At 37.7% G+C, this 25,694-nt stretch overlaps 2 protein-coding genes across 3 annotated transcripts; one reads left to right on the plus strand and one right to left on the minus strand.

Moving 5' to 3' along the window:
- Positions 1–254: 254 nt before the first annotated feature.
- LOC129265637 (putative inorganic phosphate cotransporter) lies at positions 255–13,584 on the plus strand. Its single transcript, XM_064105510.1, has 11 exons — positions 255–365; positions 1,009–1,228; positions 2,473–2,678; positions 3,312–3,545; positions 4,326–4,413; positions 5,026–5,121; positions 6,673–6,794; positions 8,388–8,543; positions 9,532–9,664; positions 11,071–11,312; positions 12,555–13,584. The coding sequence occupies exons 2-11, from the start codon at positions 1,054–1,056 to the stop codon at positions 12,687–12,689; spliced, it is 1,587 nt and encodes a 528-aa protein (XP_063961580.1). The 5' UTR covers positions 255–365; positions 1,009–1,053; the 3' UTR covers positions 12,690–13,584.
- A 2,237-nt stretch (positions 13,585–15,821) lies between these two features.
- On the minus strand, positions 15,822–25,450 carry LOC129265620 (sialin-like). Of its 2 annotated transcripts, none has more exons than XM_064105516.1 (12): positions 25,271–25,450; positions 24,366–24,622; positions 23,795–23,997; positions 22,998–23,234; positions 22,276–22,363; positions 21,482–21,577; positions 20,887–21,008; positions 19,861–20,016; positions 19,062–19,194; positions 18,357–18,598; positions 17,225–17,646; positions 15,822–16,609 (listed from the first exon to the last, which is right to left on the minus strand). In XM_064105516.1, exons 2-11 carry the CDS (start codon positions 24,538–24,540, stop codon positions 17,512–17,514), a joined length of 1,587 nt encoding a protein of 528 aa, XP_063961586.1. In that variant the 5' UTR covers positions 24,541–24,622; positions 25,271–25,450; the 3' UTR covers positions 15,822–16,609; positions 17,225–17,511. The 2 variants fall into 2 exon arrangements, with proteins under 2 accessions (XP_063961586.1, XP_063961590.1); XM_064105520.1 differs by having other exon boundaries at positions 15,823–16,609; positions 24,366–24,610; positions 25,271–25,426.
- Between the last annotated feature and the right edge of the window lie 244 nt (positions 25,451–25,694).

The following is a 25,694-nucleotide window of genomic DNA, read 5'->3' on the forward strand; positions in this document are numbered from 1 at the left end:
TGATCATGGCGATCGAGACTATATTAGGTCTGGGAACATAATAAACACATTAATATTCATTTTATTGTCTGTGCATTTTTAAAACAGATACATGACATTATTCTCTCAATGCACGAATGCAAGAAGGTTGTTGACATACTTTTGTTGGATATAAAACAATCACGTGCTATCTGCAGTTTATCATGTTTATTGTTTAACCCTAAACATAAAACAGTTTGAATGTCGTGTAATAAATCCATAAATTAAAATCCATCAAAACATTTTGACGAGAGTGAAATCTTCCACATCAAAGGCTGCAATGAAAATGATACTACACATTCTGACAATTGTAGAGAATTCGGGACACTGAACCTAAAACATCGTTGGTAAGTTTTAAGCATATTTTTTCGATTTGTTTACTTTATAGATTCGTTATTATAATTTATACTCTCCACGACTCTGACTTCAGGAGACATTCAGTGCATATCAAAAAGAAGATGCACATATAAACATGAAGGATATGTTGTGACAACTATTTTCTTAAGTCTCCTCTATGAGATGACAAATAAAATTCAAAATTTCCCTCCACATAAAAAACTGTGGTGTTAACCGGTGTACATAGAGGACCACACCAGTTATTTTTCACCGGTGTTTAATAGATTGACAGTGTTAGTTCAACACCTATATAGGTGTTATTACAACACATTTGGTTGTTACATTTACACTCTTTGGTGTTATATTCAATCTCTAGGGTGTAATTTTAACACCTCAGGGTGTGGTCCTCCATAGACACCAACTGGTGTCAGTTTTAACACCACTGGCAGTTTTTACAGTGTGTTGGAAAGAACAGTGGTATTGTTATTTCAGTGTGCTGACAAAGTGGACTATGTGAAAATATTATCCACACTGCTAAAATGCTAGGTCAAGTTTTCGTTCAAATTCCAGTCAAATTCTTTAGTGTTTATAGATACATCAGCAAAATATACCATGTAGCATGTTCAATAGCTACCTGTCTACACTTTTTTGCAGGAGACTTTGAGAAAAACTTTGAATAATTAATTCGGGAATTACGTCATGGGTTCATCAGAGTTTGACAACCGCAGTGATGGGGAGAACGACGCCATGCGATATGGGAACGGTTCCCGCACGACCAGGGATGATGACTACGGTGACACTGAACGTATGGCGCTCCTTGAGAAGAAACCATTGCTGCAAAATAAGGATAACCTCAAACAAAGAAAACCTCAAGGTGAATATTGTACGACTAAAATGTGGGATTCTTTCAATTCAAACAAAATCAAATCAAAGTAATTCAATTCAAACAATGTTAACTAAAATTAAAATGAGTTTGTGAAATTCACTGTTTGCATTTAATGCAGAAAAGTTGTTCTTTAAAAATCAATTCAACGGTATAAGTAAATGGGCAAACTAAGTCTATACTATAGGTTTTTGTAAAAAAGAATCTTTGTATCAAAATAATTAATCAATGTTCCTGGTAACTTTTCTTTTCTAAGTCTTTTCAGAACGTTTTGGGCATTCTTTTTCCCAAAAAGCTTACGCGTGCTGCCCCCGCCCCCCCCCCCCCAGCAAAAAGTTCTACATACGGCCATATGTTTAAGATGTTTAAGATAGTGTCTTTTTCGAAAGAAAAGGTGCCTTTTTTTCCCTATGCCCCCCCCCCCTTTCAACTTCGCCCCGCCGACCCTGTATTGAGATAAGTAACAAAGAGATTAATTACCTTCAGATGTCACACACGTGACCCGAAAACACAAAAAGTTTCTGTCCTCTCTAAACCAAGGCTCTGGTATTAGCATTATTTTTTCTCCTAAGCTAGATTTAGTGTGCCTTGCATCTCACCAAATATGAATCCATAATAAGTGTTAATTAAATAAATAATAAGCAAGGAAAATGGTCACACACGTGACCCACTGGTCACGTATGTGACATTTTTCGGTCACGTGTGTGACTAACAATGCTTTAGCCTGAACACAAAACATGCTATTGCAGGAATATATCGATTATTTGACTCTTTAGCCCTCCCTTGCATATCAATGATTTGTTTGATCATTTTTCATTAAGCAAGAATCATAAAAATGAATGTGGTTATTGTAATGTAACCTTTAAATTACTAAATCTCTGAAATTTTGAGATTTATAAGTAATTTAAATCCAGATTTGTCATGAATTTGGTCACACACGTGACCAAGAATGGCCCCGTATCCCTGCATATGCTTTCAGCAGGAATCACCGCCTTCTTCTGTGTACAATGTTTATTTTGTTTAAAAGGGTTTTCATTTATTTACCTTTTTATGGCGTAATGTTCATTGGTATATAGGTTTATACGATGAAAAAGTAATATGGATGCTTGGACTAAATAGTTCAATTTGAATTAAAATGAAAATTTGTTATTCTGGAGACGTGTTATGGTTTCCTCACAATTTTACGTCAACGTAGCAACACCATAATACCAAATTTTACAATTTTTTTCTTTTAGGGAGGTGGTACGTCCCGAAACGCTACGAAATTTTGTTCATGGTCTTCGTTGGAAACGGCTTGATATACGCCATGCGAATCAATGTGAGCGTTACCATGGCCGCGATGACCAACGCCACATACACAACTTTCGATCATGATGGAAGCTCTAATCAAACTGTGGAAACGTGCCCCAAACCGAATAATTCGGCTGAGTCCACAAATGAAGTATGATTTTTCGATACTTGTTAACAAAATGAAACCGTGATATAGTGAAAGAGAATCTTTATAGAAAGAAGAGAAGATGGAATGAAATAGGGATACTAATGTGATAGCGAATGGGAAGAAAGTGAAGAAAGAATGAGAATGAGGAAGATGAGGAGAAGAAGAAGAAAAAGAAAAAGAAGAAGAAGGAGGAGGAGGAGGGGGAGGGGACGATGAATTGTTACTGAACAGTGTTGTTTAATGTTGATTGATATCATTACTACAGTTAGTGCGTGATCCAATGATTTCTTCTTCTTTTTTTGCATAATGAATATGTCAGTTTCTCGACATTATACGTATTCATAATTAATTCACATTTCCTCCGATCATACCCGATGTTCCTTGTATTCAATCAAAATAAAAGTTGAAATTGCCCAGGGGATATATTCTTCAGACTGTAAATCACAAGGTTCCTAGATCTTTAGAAGTGAACTTTCACATTGGCACATTGGAGTGCCATAATGGCAGATATCTTAACCAGGCTCTTCGTCAACACTCGGGAGTGTTGTACAGTGTCCAGGAGAAAATGATGAGCGCTGTACATGTACTTATTATCTTAATTGACCATCATCATTTTTGTTTAAATGTATCTTCTAGAACGGAGAATTTCTGTGGACGGCGCACCAGCAAGAACTCATCATCGCTGGGTTCTTCTACGGCTATTCCGTCTCACAGATTCCGGCAGGATGGCTTACGGATAAGATCGGAGGAACACGGGTGTTCGGCTTCGGCATGTTCATATCCGGGATATCCAGTCTACTTGGGCCTACAGCCGCTTGGATGGGACCGGAGTTTCTGCTTGCAGTTCGGATCTTTTGTGGCTTTTTCGAGGTATAGTTCCCTTTTCTTGTATTAAAAGCCACTCACGTAAGTTCCATGACATTTGCTCCGCCGACAATTGCTCCGCTGTTAGTTCCATACACTAAAGGAATGGCAAACTTTAACCCTGGAGTAAACACTATACCCTATCCTACCCTAAACCTAACATAAAACCCTGTTGCCAGACTAACCCTATTATCTTAGACGAAATGAAGCCCGCCGGAGCAACTGTCGCCGGAGCAGATGTGTTGCCCACGCTAAAAGAGTTGCAAAAAACTGGAATACAGTCGAAATGAAAATTCTTTGGCCATTCTATTTCATATCCAGAGTGCATTATATACTGTTCAAAACTTTCTTACCATGATCACTCCGGTGCCTTTCGCGATGCGTGAAATACATTTTTAAAAATAGTGTTGAGTACACGGTACTATCATGACTATTTTGAATTATCTTCGGACAGAAGAAATATAGACTAAAAATAACCATTGACTCTCACTTGATTTCTTACCTCAAATATAAGCATGGTAGCATCGAATTTTTATTATAAGATGATATATTTATTTGTTTCAAATAGAAAACAATACTTTATTTCTCTTATCAAGAATTGATAACGATTATGATTTATACTTTAAGATAAGAATTACCAAATATTTTGATAAATACAAAAAATATCGTATCCGTATTGGAAAGTGGACCGGATAAATGTACAGGGCAAACCCTCTCCGAAACGGGGGGGGGGGTATATCTGCCACACCCCCGAGATTTACGCAAGTGTTTGGTATGATTTTACAGGCAGGTACAATGTCATCCCTAGGATCTATTTTTTCACGATGGTACTCCGGTGATCAAAACTCACATGGACTCGCTATTGCTATGTCAGGTAAGGAAATAGTATCATGTATAGTAGGAGTTGTAGTTGTAGTAGTAGTAGTAGTGGTAGTAGTATTAGTAGCAGCAGCAGCAGTAGTAGTAGCAGCAGCAGCAGCAGTAGTAGTAGTAGTAGTAGTAGTAGTAGTAGTAGTAGTGGTGGTAGTAGTAGTAGTAGTAGTAGTAGTAGTAGTAGTAGTAGTAGTAGTAGTAGTAGTAGTTGTTGTTGTAGTAGTAGTCGTAGTAGTAGTAGTAGTAGTAGTAGTGTGAAGGTATAATTATTTAAAACAAGCAAAAACCGGGAAAAAAATATGTCCGGAGACTGGAAAATCCAGTGTACATACTAAAACAGCAAAGTACAATATAATTTAAGTCATAAATCTATTGCTTTAAAAATAAAACCCATCTCTTACTGAAAAACTGAAACCTTTCTTAAAAGCTTACAAATATAAAACTTTGTAAACAAGCTGCTAGTTTTGGATACTATTAAGTAAAAAAAAACATTTCGAGAGCAATGACTGCATTTTATAGCTCCACATTTTATTCATAATAAATTCAAACATTAAACCTGCTGATGATAGACAATGAAACAGTTTTCCCTCAATGTTATTTCTTATATCTCAAGGTGCCAAATTTGGAACTTTCTTTGGGACTATCATCTCCGGAATGTTATCCGGTACAAATTTTCTTGGAGGATGGCCCTCCACTTACTATTTCTTTGGTAAGTCTTCATTTTGCTACTAGCGCTCACAAAAATTGAAAGACGTGCTAAAATTTATTTAATCGCTCTGCCTCTCTCTCTCTCTCTCTGAAACACATATTCACATACACCCTCGCACATACTTTCTCGTTGATTCATACTGTATGTACATATACATGATAGAGGTGTACATCTCCATATCGACATCCCGATCTACATGTCTATCTATTCCTCTTATACTGTATCTTATATCTCGCTACATTCTCTCTTTCTTTTCTTTCCTCTATCTCACACACTCTCACACCTCACGCACCTTATATACCCTCGTGCACAAACACACACAAACGCCCCCACGCACCCCCATACACACACACCCTCACACTCTCACACTGACCCTTACGCACCAGCGTAAGCACACACGCGCACACCCACAAGCACCAATATTCTCCTGGGTCCCGTAACACAGAGGTTAGCGATTAATCGTATGCTTGAATTTTACAATTGATTGTACATTGTAGTCAATGGAATCAACCGTTGAAAAATGTTCTACGATCATAGCTAAGGTTTGAGTTACTGGCCTCTGTAAAAGCTGAAAGCTATACTATAGGAAGCACAATATGCAACTTGGCGCACATCCTTCGCGCACATTCCAAAGAACGTTTCTGTGCTATTGTAAACTCATTTCTTACGTGCATTCAGGAAACAAGATCTGGCAAAGTCAATCTGACTTTTTTTTTAAGGAATAGGCAATCTTCTTTTTTGGAGGTGTATAGGATTTTTATCGAAGTTTTCAAGCAGGCCTTTGATATCAGTTTCTGTTCGGGACCTGTATTCACCTCTTCGTTCTAGAGAAGGCTTTATAGTCCATATAGATTTCGAGGTTCCCAACCCCTTTAATTCATTCACTATGTACCTCTCTTTCTATGTACAAATCCATCCCTTTAACTTCATCCGGGCCTATTGATGTAAAAAAATATAATAAAAAAGGCTCCTTTGAATTTCCATATCAGAATATACTTTTTTCATTCCCAAGAAGGTGTTTGTTTTAAAACCGATTTTATAAATTTACTTTGTGAAGGCGAGAGGTAGAAAAATTGTGAACTTCACGCAAAATAATGTGAAAATTGACACTTGTATACGTAAAGTGTAACAGGGGGTTGTTAGGAAGGATCAGGATAAAGCTGCTTCCTTTCGATCCCAGGCTCGACACCGCCGATAAGTCATGCGCTAATCTACATCTTTCCACCAAGTGGTCAGATATAACGCATTACTCATCAGAACATCGTATCCCGACAACTGTACACTATCCCTTTTCGAGATTTCTTGTCAGTGGTCTGATATGTAATGCGTTAAGTGGCCAAACGCAAACATATGTAATTTCATTTTTTTTTCAGCTGCAAAAATACATAAAAAGCCAAGTTATTTTATACGCTTTAGAAGCAATCAATGAGTTTTGCATCAATTACAAGAGCTATATACAGCTCCTTCCTAACTCTCTGTTTGACTGTTTGTACTAATTTTTATATCTTCAGCTCACAAAGCTGTGTAACTTTTTTTATGTCACCTGCCTAGGCACTATTACCGTTACGTGGGCACTCCTGTGGTCTGTTTTGATCTATGAAAGCCCACATCTTCATCCACGGCTCTCACGAGAAGAATTTGAATATCTTTCGTCGGCAGCAATTACAGAAAAGGTAAAGATATCTCTAATGACACCATTTTGGTAGAAACTGGAGATTACGATAAAGTAAGGAAAATAAGTAAGTCTTATTATCTACAAAACAATATGGCCACACAAGTTACTGTCGATCGTTCATTTTCATTTCATTTCCGTATCGTGATGATTTCTTATTTCCCATAACTGTACGAAAATCCACACTTTACCCCCTGCTCAACTCGATGGAGGGGGAGGGGTGCTTGGTTGGCACTTCCCCATCCCTTAAAAAGTTACACGATTAAGGGGGGTATTAAAAGTAAAGGGCGAAAAAGACAGAAATTAAATTTTCGCAAAGCGACGCAGAATAATATGCTTTCGTGACTGCATTGTCAGTGCCCTTCATGACAACGGAGTCTTTGTCGAGGGTTGGTGAATCGAAACAGTAGACTCTGGACAAACAACACAACGTATTTGTGTTTTTTCGTCAGCTCCTAAACATAGGACGAAACTGCTGTTCCAATTCACAATTTTTTGACAAAAGACCTCCTAGATTTTTCATTGTGATTTTACATGCTGTTCTTGGATTCGTTGTGCGTCGTGGTGCAAAAAAAAACCTCCCTAGTATAATTATAAAAGGTAAACTGCCAATTAGGTGGATTCACAATACGGTGCACCATTTATCGGTTGCCGTGGACAGGCCGAAATTTGCAATGCCCCATGGGTAAAAGTCGAATTAATCATGTTGCGGTGTCACGCGCGTAAAACAGGCTCATAGACTTGTGTGTTAAAATGGCACTAAAGAAAAATTCATAAAAAATAAATGTGAAATTAGAGGGTCGAATGTTTACTACCTTTGGATAGGATATATATCTGATATTCCATATCTGACCAGAGAAGGGTATCGTAGCCAGCTCATTTTAAAAATAAATCGTCATTTATGAAGATAACTATGATGGGATCAAATTCATCAACTGAAACAGTAAAATAGCCCCAATTCTTCCGCCAGTCAAAAAATAGTTCCAAATCATTGATATATCTTCCCAATTTGGGCAAAGGAAGTTCAGCAGTTACCATTTCTAGAATCAGTGTTAGATTTTGAATCATATTCATACACTTTTGTCAATCAGCAATATCAAATTGAAAAAATTCGAATGGGTTGGGTCGAACGAATATCTGTAGCCCTCCTGATGTAATTAGGCTCGTGGCACCTATTGCGCGCGCTAGTATTAATATGTGCATGCAAGAATGTGAATGTTAAGCGCTGGCCGACGCGGCTTGGCCGGATGCAGATGCTGTTAACTAGGTTCCATGAGGTGGGGGAGAAATTTGCCCGCATATTTCTGTGCGAAATTTAGACCGTTTTGGTGAATTCCTGCCATATGGTTTTCATTTTTGAAGCATCAGTCACATTACAGTAGACTATTACTATGCGCTGTCTGTGCCTGCGCGTGATGTCGACCGCGAATTAGACAATTGGCATGTTCGCTGCAAGCGATAGATGGTAAATTGACAAATTGACAAATTATCTACATTATAATTTTGATACACAAGGACAAGTACTTATGTAATATCGTTTATTCATTCACTGATCGTAAAATTCTTCATTTCTCATTACCTCTTACGTATGTAGACCGGTAAGATTGCAATACCCGTGAAGTCTATGTTACTCTCAATACCAGTCTGGGCTATCATCATCTGCTCATTTGTTGGAACGTGGGCCAACAACGTCGTTTTTACAAATCAACCAATCTATCTTAAAAACGTTCAAGGCATGAACATTGAACTGGTAAGCCAGTATTAAGGTAAAACTTTGAAAGAGATCCACTTTGTTGGCCAAATTTATGGAAAGTATTTCAAAGGGTTTTCTTAACTTCCAACAATCGATATTGATTAATATTTGATATATAAGCGTTAATTCTGTTTAGTTAATTTACTGTATAATATTTAATAGTTATTAAATATTATTATTATATTATATTAAGTAATTCTGTATAATATTTAATAGTTATTCATAAATGCAATATATATGTATAAACAAACGAACACGCCTATGTGTGTGTGTGTGTGTAAGAATCAATATTATATATCTTATATATTATATTATAATATAGCAAGTACTATATTTGCTTTTATAGCGCTTAACACTTACTTTATCAGAAGTCTCTAAGCGCTCTACAGTAATGCAGCGTATTAATTTGGCTTTAGCAGAGAAGCTGTTACACATACTGCGATTCGAGGAATAAATTCCAAAGGTACCCAGTCACCTCACCTGCGTTGAATACAGCACAATATGGATAAATCTCTTGCTGAAGGAGAAAACGCCATGGCTTGGAAGCGAACCCATGTCCTTAAGATTGGAAGACGAGAGTCATATCAACTAAACCTAGACACCCCACATGTGAAAGCACCGTGGTGTAGCGGTTCTGACCCTCGCCTTGTAATCAGATGGTCGTGTGTTCGAATCCCACCATGGCCTAGCGTCCCTTGGCAAGGCGTCAATCCACACTTTGCCACTCTCACCCAGGTGCTAATTGGGTACCGGTAGGAAACAACCGTCATTGTGGTTGGTTTAGCAAGTGTGCGCCTAACAGGCTGCTTGAAATGCTATGAATCCAAAAACCGGGTAATAATAATTGTGAAGCGCTTTGAGCCGTCGTAGATTGATAAAGCGCTATATAAATGCCAATTATTATTATTGTTATTATTATTATTATATGAATAAATATTATATTCATGCTTATGAATACATATTATTATATCTTTACTAATCGCAGATTGGTATCCTCTCTTCCATCCCCTTCCTGGCTGAAGGGGGTATGCTGGTTTTATGTAGCAAACTTGCAATCAAATTAATCAACGACAAAACACTCAGCGTGGTAGCCACTAGGAAAATCTTAACTGCAATAGGTATGAATATCCTTCCTGTACTCTGCATGCCATTCGAATTTCGAACCTTTAATATCTTCCGGGGTCCAGAAGACAAAGGTTAGCGATTGATCGCTAATTTGAAAGACCAATTCTGATGGGTTCCTAGTCAAGTCTACTGATTAAAATGCGCATGCAACGATTACAGATAAATATTGTTTGTACTTTCTTATATCAACGACAATTCATGAATTTCCAGGTGCATATTCCTGAGAAACTGAAATCTATTTTTCCAAAAGAAAAATCCCTTTCGCCCCACCACTGGGTCAAAATGAATCTTCCCCCTTTTATGGCACTTTTCATTCCATATCTGTCTTGTCGTTTTCCGCTTGTAGTTCCTGACCATCTTTATGACGACCTATAAGCAATACACCGGCCTGAACGTTATCATAGAGGTTATCCAACTACCACGGACAATGCAATTGATCTTAAAGCGTGTGATAAAAAATGTAACTTCAACTGGGGTAAAATGGAACATACTTGGAGCAAAATGGTTCCATTGTGTCCCTTACGTTTATCATGGATTTTGGCCGAATGGTGTATTTTCTTATAAAAGATTTACACGCAAAATCCCTGAAGCAAAGAAGCCATGCAAAGACGTGTGTCTAACGTTGATAATTATCTTTACGATTCGTATATATACGAATATTTTATCAACATTGATACAGCAAGGTAATTTACAGCTCTACAATCATCCCCTTATTTTAGATCACGAGGGTGCAATTTTGTTTGAAGAGCCGTTACTCGGATGTGCTCAGATGTTGTTGGATGAAAGTTCATGGGTGATGTTATGCCGCCATGTCCTCTGCTTCAAATAATTTACAGAGGGCGTACTTCATTAACTTATGCAAATGTCAAAATTCCATTTTCTAAATGGTAGTGACTATGATAATACCAATGGCTAGAATGATTCGTGGTGATCACGGAGGCAATTCATATGCATTTCACATGCCTTATTTTATACTGCTATATAAATGTTGATTCGTTAATTTTTTTTTATATATGATTCATAGTTCTACCTGATTTATAAAGTTGTCAACGCTGTTGTTTGTTTGAATGGATACAAAAAAATAAAAAAATAATAATTCAATTGAATTAAATAATAACGATAAAGATAATGGGCCTAAAATTAATTTTATGCCTGGTTTGCCTAGCATTGTTCACCCGATATTGATACATGATTCATATAATGGCGCACTCATCGTCAACGCAACCTACTCTGAAATGGTTTTATCATATTGACAACAGTGAGGAAATCTACTTTGGATATGAAAATAGTGAGAGGCAAATAGAATAGAGATTTTCATTGGAAATTATATATACAGCAAAAAAATGTTTAAAACTATGAAAAACCCCCAAAAATACTCAATAATAGTGCTTAATTTCAGGTCTAGGGCTCACCGCCGGATCATTCCTGCTGTTGGCCTATGTCGGATGCAACAGCGCCCTCTCAGTCGTCTTGATGATCACTGCTACAGGGTTCAATGGTATCGCCTCCAGCGGTTACTACGTCAACCTCATGGACATCGCACCCAGGTTTGCAGGTAGTCTCCTCGGCTTTGTCAACACCTCATCGGCCATATCCGGTGCCTTGACACCGTATGTCATTGGTGTCTTCACAACAAATCAGGTGAAAGGACCTTTCCATACCATTTCATTCGATATAATTCTTTAAACGTTAAGGGATTCTACAGATAATGGGACGAGAGGTCTTCGAAAGATGATTCATCGTGCCGTTCTCCTCGGGACATGCGTCTGATCCAATCGGCAATAGTGGGTCCGTTAAACTACCAAAGGTACCTAAGAATTCTTTGTCGAAAATTGGTGAACCTGAACAGTAATTTCGTCACAGATTCCGGGCGGAAGAAAAGCTTTGAATATTTTTTCACTTCTTGAAACCTTTTTTCGTTGGTGAGAGGCAGAAAAAACACTCGGATGACAATGCCCCGTCACGAACCCAGACGAGAATAACAAAGCAACGTCCAAGATCGGACGTAAAACTGTCAACCGAAATGATTTATTGGTTCGCATTTCATGTTTGTAATATTATGATATTCATAGCATTGTATTATGATTATAAGAAACAGACATACTATGATATTATATAATATAGGACACGATTATAGATAACGAAAACAATGCAACCTCATTTGATTTTTGTATTCAAAAGTAAAACTGAAGCATATAACTCAAAACCTAAGTAGAGATTCAAATTTTCAAAGAGTCTGTGATTAGTGTTGGTTTCTTTCAGATTTCAAGTCAACGTTATAGATTAAAGTCCGCTTTCTCTCACTCTCTCTCTCTCTCTTAAATTATCGTGTGTATTTTAAGTCAATCAATTTTTCATACTTTCGCATTTGCTATACGGGGAAACTATACAACGCATCGATTCCTTTGAAAATCACAATGGATTGTCGAAAGTTGGTGGATTAGGACAGCAGATCATCCAAAGATTTGCACTTGGCGAACATTAAATCTTGCAAATATGTCGTTGTCCATGCAGGGTCAAGAGATTCCGATGCGTTTCAACTTTCGACAAAAGCCTCTCAGCTCTCTATTAAGATTGACTTGCATTTTCAAAGGAATTGGTGTACAGAGTTTTCCCGTAGTAAATTCGAAAAGTCAGAAATGTACAGAGTTCGGCCAGCCCGGTTTCAATGGGTTACCAACATGGCGCAATTTATTTTGAAATGAGCTTGCCTAACTAAGCATTATGCGCGATGTTGGTAACCCTTTAAAATCGGGTTGGCCGAACTCTATTAATGGCTCTGCAGTGTTCGTATTTACTCCCTCTAAGTTCGTTGGCATACTGTTAAGGATCCATTAAGGGTCTGGACTTGAATCCTTCAATCATCTTTATTTCACTTTGCAGGCTGACATTCTTGGATGGCAGACAGTTTTCTTCATTTCAACTGGACTGACTTTACTAGCTGCACTCGTGTACACTATCCTTGGATCTGGTGAAGTGCAAGAATGGGCTAAATCATCTGATGAAGAAAACTTGTGAAGTTCACTCAAGTTGGAATTATTCTCATTCCATGAGACTATGCTTGCTCACTTCATGTTTAACCGACGTTGGGTTGTACGCTTCCCATTAAACATGCATACTATGTTTTCTTTAATCAAGATGTTTGTCTACGTCCAGTTACGACTTCCGCCTAGCCCACACCACTCTTCAATGTAAAGCAAGATATACCCCAGACCGTTATACTAAGTTGCGGTTAATGGTAATAAGGTATGAGGGAGGAAATAAGGACAATCGGCCTCAAGGACCATTTGCCTCGTAAGAAGAGCCCATATTTCATTTGGATCGTAACTGTAAAAGTCAGCTAGAAAGTCGACCACGATATTTATATCTCGTCTGTCGTTAAGATTTAAAGTTCCTTTGATTTGCGTATCGAGAGGAAACTACCATGACAACCTGACAACTACGAAACTCGAAGAACTCGGTGTATTGCTCAGAGCAATATCCCTCATTATAAACCATAAAGATATCAACATCGCTTTCTGAACACTGCTGAAATGGATATCCTTTTAAACGTCCGTCCATGACAAACTGCTCATCTCAGTCTCATGTGTTGAATCATGTGACTTCTGGTGACTGTTTTATGAAACTTGTTATCGTAATGAAATTGCAATTACAGCTTGTAGCTACTGAAATCATTCATTTCGATAGGCTCATAATAAACTTGTTATAAATTTTTTTTTTCCTATGTTGCACAAGTCTTTTATGAAAGATGACGCAGTAGAGTCATCCTGATGTCGACCGCAACAATTATGTTTTCACTTTAATAGTGTGCAAATTACAGTTTACATGATCAAGAACACATGCAAACAGTTCCCGATGTCAAACAAAATAGTATATTAAAAGAGTTTAATATATGAAGCATATAGTTACAAGATACACTTTATTGTTTTGTGTATGTGTGTTATGCGGGGGTATACTTGTTTGGAAGTTGTGGGATGGTGATAATGTGTGTCCAAGAGTTATATAGAGGATTGAAAGAGAGACCTAGTGGTACCGGTGTTTCATAGAGCTGTTCGTAAGTTACGAGCAACTTTGCGAACGACTGGCGAGCCTTTCTTAGCACTGGCGTAAATCCGTGTTGATGGGTGGGGGGGATGACTGAAATATTTTGGCATTTTGCAATCATGTTTTTAGATATGCAAGGAATTGTCATTGATATGTCCACAGTGGCGACCGTGGGTCACGGCATTGGGGGGGGGGGCACCAGCAAAATTTTTGAAAGACTGAGTGAGTGACCTAATAGAGACATTTTAAGGACAATGTCATTAAACGGATATGCATCTCACTGATCAAATAATGCGAGCGCGAAGCGCGGGCTGAATTTTTTTAATATTCACACCTAAAAAGGGACATTATAATCAAATGTGTGTAATCATGACAGGTACCTGTCTCGCTTAACAATGCGAGCGCGAAGCGCGAGCTGAAAACTTAGATAATTCAGACCTGAAGTGGGGCATTCTAAGGTTTCTTTGTAGGAATTAACTAGGACCATACGTATTTCATTAACCAAATGATGCGAGCGCGAAGCGCGAGCTGAAAATTTTTGATATTCAGATCAGAAAAAGGGACATTTTAAGGACTGATTTTAGGAATTCATGAAGAGCAGACATATCTCACCAATCCACTAATGCGAACGTAATCACGGACAGGAAATGTTTCATATATACGAAGACCTTAACATGGGGCAATCACTTTTGAGTCATGAAAAAAAAGCATATGTCACTACATAAAACAATGATAACTCAAGTGCTAGGAAATATATTTGGTTTATATTGACTTGAAAACGGGATGTTTTAGTACAACAGGATTATATATCTGACAATTAAACAGACAATGCGAGCACCAGGAAAAATGAAGACGTAGGCCCTGGGCAAATTATGTTTCATAAAGTTATGATAAAAATGTTTCTTATGTAATGTTAATTAACATAGTTATAATATAATATAACATTCTAATGAATAATATTTTCTTCTTTCCCACTACGTTTCTCTTCCTTTCTCCCTCTTTTCTCCTTTTCCCCCTTTCCCCGGTTTTTTTTTTTGGTCAGCCGATGGGGGGGGGGATGTGCCCCCCCCCCATGTCCCCCGTAGTTACGCCACTGTATGTCCATATGGCAAATACCCTCCATTATTATTATCTTTTTTACCCCATGATGGTTTAATGGTTTTATTAGAGATTACATTCAACAAATGTTGACATTCCATCTTAATCCCTTCCCAAAGACCCCAACATTGATGAATTGGAAGAAACGGGGGTTTCTCTTCAATGTTATAATAAGGACATAAGTATTTCGTTTGGAAATGGTGAACTGGCTCTTTATTTGCATTTTATGATTCAATAATATTATTTTATTTGTTAAGCGGTATTTTTGGAAGAATTTTCACCAATAAAACAATTCTCTTGTGATTTTTTTTTCATTTCTTTCGTAAAAAGTGGGGGGGGGGATGATTGTACAGGCCATCCCCCCTCCTCGAAAAGTGGGGGGGGATATATCCCCCCCATCCCCCCCCCGGGATTTACGCCAGTGTTTCTTAGGAACTAAATCAACACCGATGGAATTCTGGTGGGTATCGTTTACCACAAGAAAGGGTCACAGTCATTCAAAAAGTCGCTCGTATGAAGTTTATCCGGGGAACCAAGCAAAGAGGAGAAAGAAATAGGGGGCAGGTCGAGGGAGCTGAGCAATAGAACTGCGAATTGAGTAATTTAAGGTACATATCACTTCCATGCATGAAAATACCAGTCCTGCATACCTGAAATTAAATTAGAGTTTTCTGTGGGTTAATGAAGACGGGAATATGAACTACAAATGTTTATGGCAGCATCCACGAAAGTAGAAGGAAGAGTAGCGAACGAGCAAGACTTTGGGGATTATTTTTTTACAATCGGAACCTATTTTGAAACATACTGTACGTTTTTAAACACAACGCAGCTTCAGTCATCCGCCCAGGGTGGACTCAAACCCGCGACCTTTGTTTCGACAGACACATACTTTACCGACTGAGCTTACTCGCTCCCTCTTGTGCGAGGGAGGGGGTTGGGAACGGCTGGGGACTGGCAACCGAACGAGAAAACGAATATTTTTCAGTAATGAAATAATGAAGCACTTAAACACCCTTATATTTTACTTTTATTCGAAGGGAGGGGTAAGGATATTGATACAAGGTAGATTGCTTGTTTTTCTCCCTCCCCTTTTTATCCGCCTGTACCCCCTAGCCACACCAGTGATTAAAAATTATATTAACTATTGATACGGCGCTATTATACTTCTGAAAGTAAATCATACTTCTCTCCTATAGTTTCTTAAAAAAAGTGACAAGGTGATGTAATAGAATGAAACAGTATTCCAAGATATAGCCTAATGAATAGTTGTTGTTTTTTCAACCGAGAAACAACAACAAAGTCAGCATGTCCAACATGTCCTATAGCTAATAAGTAAACTCCTAAGACAATGCTCTTTGTCGATTTTTGTTTTACCTGCAGCGTAATTGACATTGAACACGGTACAATATATAGGTTAAAACTACTGCAACTTATACAAGGAACATGAATAAAAAAATATTCAAACAGTGACACAGACTCTTATTATTAAAAGACACTCGTCATGTTGGTAGTGATTTTAAGCTTTTTTAAAAATTTTAGTTTGAACTGCTATTTTCCTTCCATTGTGAAAAAAAATGATAGAAATTTCCGAAACAAAAAATATAACACAATCAATCAAAGATCACAGCATTTTTCTAAAGGGTGCTGAGTGTGGACTACCATGTCGGAAGTATACATTTCTATATAGCACATTATGCATCATGGATCGAAGATGGGTATGAAATATTCCATGTTAGATCGTAAAAATTCGAATTGTAAAAATCTATACAACGCCGTTTATATTTTGTAAACCAAATGTACCAAGGGCAGGCGATATCACAGTAGGCTAGGCCTACATTCATAGAAAGGGCGGTTCAAGACTTGATTCCAACTTTGTAATCAGTTGTGGAACACAAATGAAGAAAATACATCGTGTAAATATCTTCAAAATAACTCGAAATTTCGATTTGATTCCTTGAAATAATATCAAATGATTTAAATCAGGGGCACGTTTCATAGAGTTACAACTGTTGTAACTTGGCCATTATGGCAACTACCATGACAACCTTGATGCTGATTGAGCCCTGTTACCATATATGGTAGTTGCCCTAATGGCAAAGTTATGACAGTTGCAAGTCCTTTAAGAAACGGGCCCCAGGTGAAAAGAGAATAGATAACTGCACGTAAATCGCTGAATCGCCAAATGTAACCAAAATCACAATTTGTCATATTCGGTTTGCTTGGCCCAGTTCTGCTCTTTTCCACTTCCCAATACCATTAATGTCAAACATGCCAGCAAATTGATTCCAAAGCAGGAAAGAAAGACTGTTTGCCAACCCGAAATGTCAGACTTGAAAGAACAAAAGAGAATGAGTTATAGTTACCTTAAACGAATGATTCAACATGCCAGAAAAATATCTTCATAAAATTATAAAATCTTCATCAAAAGTACCACTATTTCATTTTCTTTATTCCAAAACTCTCTTCTCAATCCTTTATGAGCAAATGATCTATAATAGAAGAATATCAACTCGTTAGTAAAAATTATTATTAAAATGTTTACCTGTTTTAATAATAATAATATCATTATTATATTTATTAAGCGCATAACAATTAAGACTGGCTAATTTCTTTTTGATAATATCAATTGATTTACACGAGATGATAAGAGAATCTGTGACTGCACGGAAAATCGCTGAATCCCTAAATGTAACCAAAATCACAATTTGTCATATTCGGTTTGTTTGGCCCAGTTCTGCTCTTTTCCACTTCCCAATACCATGAATATCAAACATGCCAGCAAATTGATTCCGAAGCAGGAAAGAAAGACCGTTTGCCAACCCGAAATGTCAGACTGAAAGAACAAAAGAGAATGAGCTTTATTTACCTTTAAACGAATGATTCAACAAGCCAGAAAAATATCTTCATCAAATTATATATCTTCAACAAAAGTACCACTTTCTCATCTGATTATTTTCGTTATTCCAGAACTCTAACAGAAAGAATATCAACTCGTTAGTAAAAAATTGATAATCAAATACTAAGCCGTTTTCAAATACTCTTTTGAGGGCCTTACTAGTCAGGTCAGAGATTTAGTGATTTTTGTATGTTTGTTTTGGATACTTATAAAAACTATACATGTATGATATAAATGAAATATCTCCCATAGTTTTAGATGAACTCTACGACCTCGATATCTCGGGAAATCATTGTCAGTCAGTCACAGAAAGAGAAAAATTCAGCAGCCTAACACCTCTATTCTATACAGGTGTATACATAGGTCAACAACCTACTTTCATTGGTTCGTTGTTTTTTTTCTAGAAAGAAAAACTGTGTTCAAAACCCGTCTAAATAAATAGGAAAATACCCTGTCCAAAGCTTACGTTCTTTTAAACCCTTCGCGTTGTATCGGACGATTTGATATAAACGAGTATCGTGCAATTGCTCAGAAAAGTAATATGGAGACTTAAAGATCAGGAAATACATTTTTTTCCAGAATACTTCTCAATGTACCAATTACCAGTTTCATTAAATCCAAAATAAAGAAGATAACCATTTACCCACCTGGTTAGGAGTAAGAGCTCCAACAACAATCGGACTTAGTCCTCCAGAAAGTGCTGATGCAGAATTGACCAAACCAATCAGACTTCCTGCGAGTCTCGGAGCTATGTCCATCAGGTTTACGTAGTAGCCGGAACTGCAGACCCCATTGAAGCCACATGCGCCTATCATGAACAGAACGGAGAGGGCGGTGTTGCAACCGACGAACGCAAGGAGAAGGTAAAATATTGCTGAAATTGTCAGTCCTGTCGTATGAATCATAGTTAGGAATTGATTATAATATACAAATGAAATCAATATAATAATTGAATAGCATGGGATCTGGTTTTTCAGTACTGCCCACACGATCAGTACGTGTTCGAACAAATCTAGACAAGTTCTACTCCCATCCATTAGTGTCAGTATATAAATGAGAGTTCCCTTATAGGTCGTTAGAGCAATCTATCTAATATAATGTTCACTTTACTTTAATTCATCATTCATAAGTAAATCTATCCAACCATCTAAATATTGTCGATATTCAATAATCTGTTAACTCACTTGCCACAGGCGTTCATAGGCTACACCACAAAGACCATACACAGCTTGAAACATGATGGTGGCATTACTGTTGAATCTTATATTAAAAATAATTCTCAAATCTGACAAAATTGATGCACGCGGCGATTTGGTTAAGGGCCGAATTATGGGTTTTCCTCAATTACTCACCGATAAAGGTTACCAATTTTCTTGTAGCTCCTGTACTCAAGATCTCCTTACTTATCAGCTTGTTGCTGATTACGCCACCCAGTACCAAAAACGAGAACTCGACAAGAAAGGGGATGGCAGCAGTTATACCAATCTGACATCATAGGCGATGATGATGATGACATCAAGAAAGAATAAATGTACGAGAAAAAATAGGTTACCCTAGCATTTGGTTTATTTTCCCATGATAATTTATTATAATTTATTTGATAAGGGTATCGCTTTACTGTGTGCCTCGCACAGTCTCAACCAAAGATGGTCAAGCCTTCTTGTAATAACTGATCAAATTGGGTAACTCCATACCCTATATGGCTATGCAGTTGTTTTCACGTGGTTTCTTCGCAAACTTTAGAATTTGTAAAGATTGTAGCTTTTATCAGCTTAAACGACTCATTTCATTAAAAAATCGATCATTGTTTAGAAAAAAAAATTAGACTTGAAGTCGACGAATAATCAATGATTACTGGCAACAAACCGACTATTAAAAAGGTGTCGATAACGTAACTGCCAATTCATTGGCGTATACCCCCTGCTTTTATAGCTTCAGCTGCATTGTGTTTTCAAGGAATCATCCTGCTTGGCACCCACTCACCCCACCGGGTTGAGAGCAGCACAATGTGGATCAAATTCCTGCTGAGGGAAATTATTTCATGGCTGGCCGGGATTCGAACTCCCGACTCTGTATCACCGCCGATAGTCAGAGCCACCACACCACAACGCTCTACGTATTTCAACATAATGTAACTATGTTGTAACATACCAGTTCAATATCCATTCCTTGAACGTGCTTGAGGTAGATGGGTTGATTTGTGAAGAGCAACTGATTTGTCCACGACGCACCGAAAGATGTCATGATAATGGCCCAAACGGGAATAGATGTGAACATAGCAACAAAGGGTATGGATATCTTCTCCGTCTGTGAAATGGAAAGTGTAAAGCCCTTAATAATTAAAGAGACACAAGAATTCCAATAATTGAATTCAAACTCGCATTTCTATGGCAAGCTGCTGCCTGGGATAGACAATAATATACAAATAAATTATATAAATGACATGGTTTTCGTAATGTCGTTACTGCAACTGCATGCTACTCTGCAGGCGCAGACCCTGATTGGAACTTTGATCAACAAGACAGTGTGCCTCCACGCAAAGACTAGCACATACAAAAAGAGGGCCTTCAGTACACAAGGCATGAGTAGGCTGCATATTCAGACCCTTAACTCGAGTGAAGGGTTTGCCCAGCAGACTAACTGCATGCCGCCATGAAATGTTCTGCAGGAGATTCTCTCTGCATGCATGAGGATATCAGAGATTAAGATTGACACGCTTCAGAATGGCTTATCAGTAGTCGATTTATAGTCGGTTCTGCCACTGGCGGATTCCTTTGGAGAGGCACAATTAAAATTTGTCACGTAAAAATGCCGTTGAAACAGAAGTGTGCCCCCTTTTGAAAGTCAAGGCCTTTTTTTTTGCTTGTAATTTTTTTTTCGTGGATACCGGATCTGCCCCTGGGTTCTGCTACTGTGACTACAGCATATTAACGAAATATATCGATGAGGATCAACGCACGTTATCGTCATGGTAAAACTATAAATTTGGCCCTTATTGCACAAAGCTTGTAAAACAGATAAATTTGCAATTAATGACAGCGTCCATTAAAAAAAATCGGTTCAATTGTATATTAAGGTTATAAGGGTCGCATCATTTACCATTGGTAGCTATCTCGTAATCTCATCACCGTAGTTACTTGCTTTCACAATATATTGGACTTATTGTCTGATTTTTACCTTCTCCGTGATAACTGTTGTTGAAAGATACTCCTTTTCTTGAGCTGATATCCTTGGATGGCGACCAGGGGTCTCGTAGATACGGAGAATCCATACCAAAACTAGCAAAAGCGTAAATCCACCTTATACACATAAAAGGAATATTAAAGATTTCAACAATATAGAACACTTCTAACAAAACAGCATTTTCAAGCCAAAACTTTACGGTGACAGTATAAATAGAAAATGGTAATTTTACTTTATTGACAGCTACTTAATTTAATTTAAGATAGAAAATATTCTTATTTGAGATAAAGATTATCACAAATTTTTCCTTGACCACATGGCGCATTGGATATAAATACAACGGCATATCAGAGCCATGGATTCTCCTATGCATTCTGAGAAAAAGGCGATGACTTGGATTCCTTGCAGATCGAGATGCCAACTCTTGAAGTTCTTGGTTTGGATGACACTCTTATTTTTTTCTTAATTGTGCTTATTGAATAATTACTACCCTTTCGGGGGTGAATCGTAGAAAAAACATACTAATCATTGTTTCTAATTTCCCTTTCACTTTGGGCACGTTCACATTGATTACTAGTTCACGGCTTACCAAAAGTATAATACGTCAACGGCCATCCACCAAGCAAATCTGAACTGGATATAAGACCGGACAGTACAGTCCCGATGAATGCCCCAAATTTTCCACCTACGTGACAGATAACATGCAAAACAAATTGCATTTTCACTTCACATTTTACACGTTAGAAGAAAAATAAATTCAAGGATGGGAGAAAATAATGCCTCGTTTGCATTCGTGTCTCAACAGCATTTCTGGTATTTTTTTAGACTAGAAATATTATTATAACTGCGGCAAGCCAGCTGTCTACCACCAATTAATGCATTTAAAGACAGTGTTTGGATAATCTGCCAGTATTGAATGCCAGACTCAATCAATGTATATGAGGGTGTATGAGTGTGTGTTAGGGAGTGCGTGTAATCGCCAACAACCGTGGACCTCAGTATAGGCCTATCACAGATCACTATCAAACTGGGGACATTTGGAAAAGCAAGGGTCCTCGTTTATTACCCTCTAAACGGCTGCAAGTCTAAATCTAATTAAATGTTCATTGGAATAACTTTTTACGCGCCACTGCGAACGTGCCAGCTTACCTGTAAATAGTCATACGCACACACAAACGTGATGGTGTGGTGTGTGTCCCCGCTTTCATTCGTTAGTATAGAGTCTTGCATTGTTTTTACCATCCATCTTTAACAATTATTCGCAAGACGTTGTGTGTGGTAGTTATGGCGGGTGTGTATGACCATTTTAGAGCTCTCATTTCTTTATGAGTTGTTTTGGACCACTGACGTCTTACCATTTTGTCTTAAAACATTAATACTTACTCGATATTGCAATTGAAAAAGCTGCCGAGAAGTCTTTCGGAGGAAACCAACGTGCTACCATTGATCCCAACGCCGGGTAAGTACCTGCCTGAGGTCAAATGAAACCAATAACCAACAAAGATGTGTATATTCCTTACAAAGTCTGTAGTTTTGAATATGAAGCAGTAATGTTTCCTTTACGCGTGCTTCTGATGATCGGAGACGAAAACGTATCCGTTAATCCTATGTTGGTTCTGGGATATGTGTGCGCGCGTGTGTGGGTGTGTATGAGTGTGCAAATCGTCCACTTGATAGTAATCGACTTAAAACAGATACTGCCGAAAATGCATACATGTATTTTCATATTCTGATTACATGTGTCTTGTTTCAGGTTTTTGTGATACGAGAAATGGCCGGTGTTTGTCAAAGATGTGTCCATGTGGGGAAAGTGAGGGTGTGTGTGCACTGTGTGTGTGTGTGTGTGTGTGTTAGGATGATTCGACTTTTAGTAATACAATACACTACCCCGTGGATTATGGCTGATTTAGTCTGACCTGGGCAGGTTAATCACTGTTGTATACTAAATTCTTTCATTCCCTCATTAGACTCTGTAACGGGAACAGGACTGACCAAGCTGCTTTAATCAGGGTTACCCTTATTTTCAATTGGAAATCAATCAAAATCGAACTTTTTTCATGACCATCATTAGTACACACTGATTTTTCGACAAAGAGAATAGTTACCTCACCGATACCACACAAGACCCTGACAGCGAGAAAGTACGAAGAGCCGAGTTCGGCTGCAATCGGGCTGAACAGACTAACGGCTGCCGAAAGGAACATGGATATTCCGAAGACCCGAGTGCCTCCGATCTTATCCGTCAGCCAGCCACTGGGTATCTGTGCGACGGTGTAGCCATAGAAAAAACCTGCGAGAACAAGCTCTTGTTCGTGACTAGACCATAAGAACTCCCCTCCTTCCTATAGATAGGCAAGAAAGAAGAAAATATTATGGAATATTATCCATCCTTTTTTTTTATTTCCACATACCCACCCCCCCCCCCGCCCCCGTTTAACCGCAAGCCAAAGATGGCATAATAAAAAAAATCTTTCCCATGTTCTCAGGCTAGACATTTTTGGGAGTTCGCTTGTTATCGACACCCTTGAAAGTGGTCAAGAAGAGGAAAAAGGGCTGGACTAGTCTGGGATGGCTGGTTGTATTATTTAGGTCTGCATCAACTTTTAACAAATTAAAAGTTCTAGAGCAATTTTCCGGACTCAGAGGCATATTTAACTCATGTCCATGCAAATGTCTATAGAGAAATTGTATTAATTTTAACACTTTCACATTATTTATTTTAAAATGAAGCACGAACGTGATCGGATAAGTTTATCCCTTCAAGAAAGTCTTCGTTTTACTACATTTATACATATTTTGAATCTGCTTTTAACGAACCAGAACGCAATGAGAGCTAATTTTATATAACCCGATGCAGCATAATAAGATTACTTTCAATATTCTGAATTCTATGGGAACGTGCCTGCCCATATTCATCTTCATGTGTAGTGTTTGGTGACCAGCACGTTTCCACTGTGTGATTCTGCCCCTCTGGTTGAGTTGTAAAAGTGGCGTTCGTCATCACTGCAATGGTAACACTGACATTGGCGCGCATTGCAAACATCATACAAGAGCCAAAGAAAGCAAGGAAGAGTAGCTCGAAACGTTTTGGGAAATAGCATCTGCCTGAAAAAAAATTAATAAAATCTTAAACAAAATTTACAGTAATGAATATAATATTTGACTATTCAGACTAGCATTATGTACATTTGTTTGGGTTTTTTCATACACTCTCTTGTGTCTTGTGTTTAAAAACAGACTATGTTTTGCTACTTCAGATACTTTATAATTATCCTTGATATTAACATATGTGTTTTAGGTTTACCATAGATAGAAGCTCCGTGGTTCCGTTTTGAAATGATTTAATTAGAATGGGGGGGGGGGGGGCATTGCTATAATCACACGTAAGAATGGTAGAAGCTTGTAGCAATTGTGTGTTAGAACCCACTGACCAAAATGTTAATGACCCCCCCCCCCCAAGTTTGAGAATGTACCTTCTCCTTTTCCTTGTTTTTTCTTGTCGGCCAACAACGGGTTCTTTTCTCCGAGCTCTATACTCCGTTCATGGTCATCATCGTCGAGATCATTCCTCGCCAGTGATGCTTTGTCATTGTACCCGTGATCGGATCGACGATTGACGTCCTCGTGATTTGGATCTGGTGATACCATCTTTCTACAAGCGTTACGCTTCCCCCTGTTCAATGGACGGGTCTCGAAACGTGACGACAACGGTCTCAAACTATGATATATACTGAATTTTGAATTAATAAATCACCGCCATACGTTGATAAAAAAATGAAATAATAATATCTGGCCAAGATTTTGTAGCAACACATAATTATCAGTGATTGTATTTCATCTGTTAATCTGTCCATTAATTTTGATAAAATCAATATGATTATCATTGTTGTTGATATGTTATACATCAATATACTGTATCATCTACACTACTATTTATCATTCATTATTATCATATAATTATTCATCATTGCTAATTATATTTATTATCAATTTGATGTCATCACTATCATTATTATTGCCTTTGTTATGATACAATAATAGTTATCAATGTCATTAGTGTCAATACCATTGTTATTATCATTTTAATTCTAATTTCAGTAATCATTAAAATGTCAATCAATATCATCCCTGTCATTTTTGTAGTTGACATTGTTTGGAAGAGTATTTTTCACACTAATTCATGCTAATTTAAAATGTTGATTATGGAGCAATGCAACTGAAAGGATCATGACCATGGTGATGGATTTCAATATACAACGCAGCAAAATACTACTGCTACCATAAATTTCCTGACTTATCGATTTGTTTCTGATTTTAACCTTCTAAGCCAAGTGATAAAAACTATCAACATGATAAATAATATCATTTCATTTCTTACCAAGTAATAGGTGTCGTTAAATTGTTTCCAGGCTATTTTCTCCTTTGCCATATCCCGAAGTATTTCTGGAGAAATGTCGATTTTGCAAATAGTATGAATTTGTTCAAAAGATTCATCCATTTCTTGAGCAGATGGACAATGAGTTGAACCCGTTATGAAATGTGTAATTTGGTAAGAAGCGTTTTAATAGCTATCCCGACGTTTATTGCGATTGTTGGCAAATATGTACAGTTCAAAGATTCATTTTCACGCTTGGAGTCTCTTGCCCGGTTAAGGAAACCGTAAATTGCCAAGTCACTGATGTGTTTCCTCATGTTTACTGACATGATTTATTACTATACTGTACAGCGTGTCCCAAATAAAATATCACTCTCCTAGAAAATGTAATCGTTTACAAAATCAATTTTTATACATAGTAAGTTCA

Source organism: Lytechinus pictus, chromosome 1 (assembly GCF_037042905.1).
Source record: "Lytechinus pictus isolate F3 Inbred chromosome 1, Lp3.0, whole genome shotgun sequence".
Classification (NCBI taxonomy): domain Eukaryota; kingdom Metazoa; phylum Echinodermata; class Echinoidea; order Temnopleuroida; family Toxopneustidae; genus Lytechinus; species Lytechinus pictus.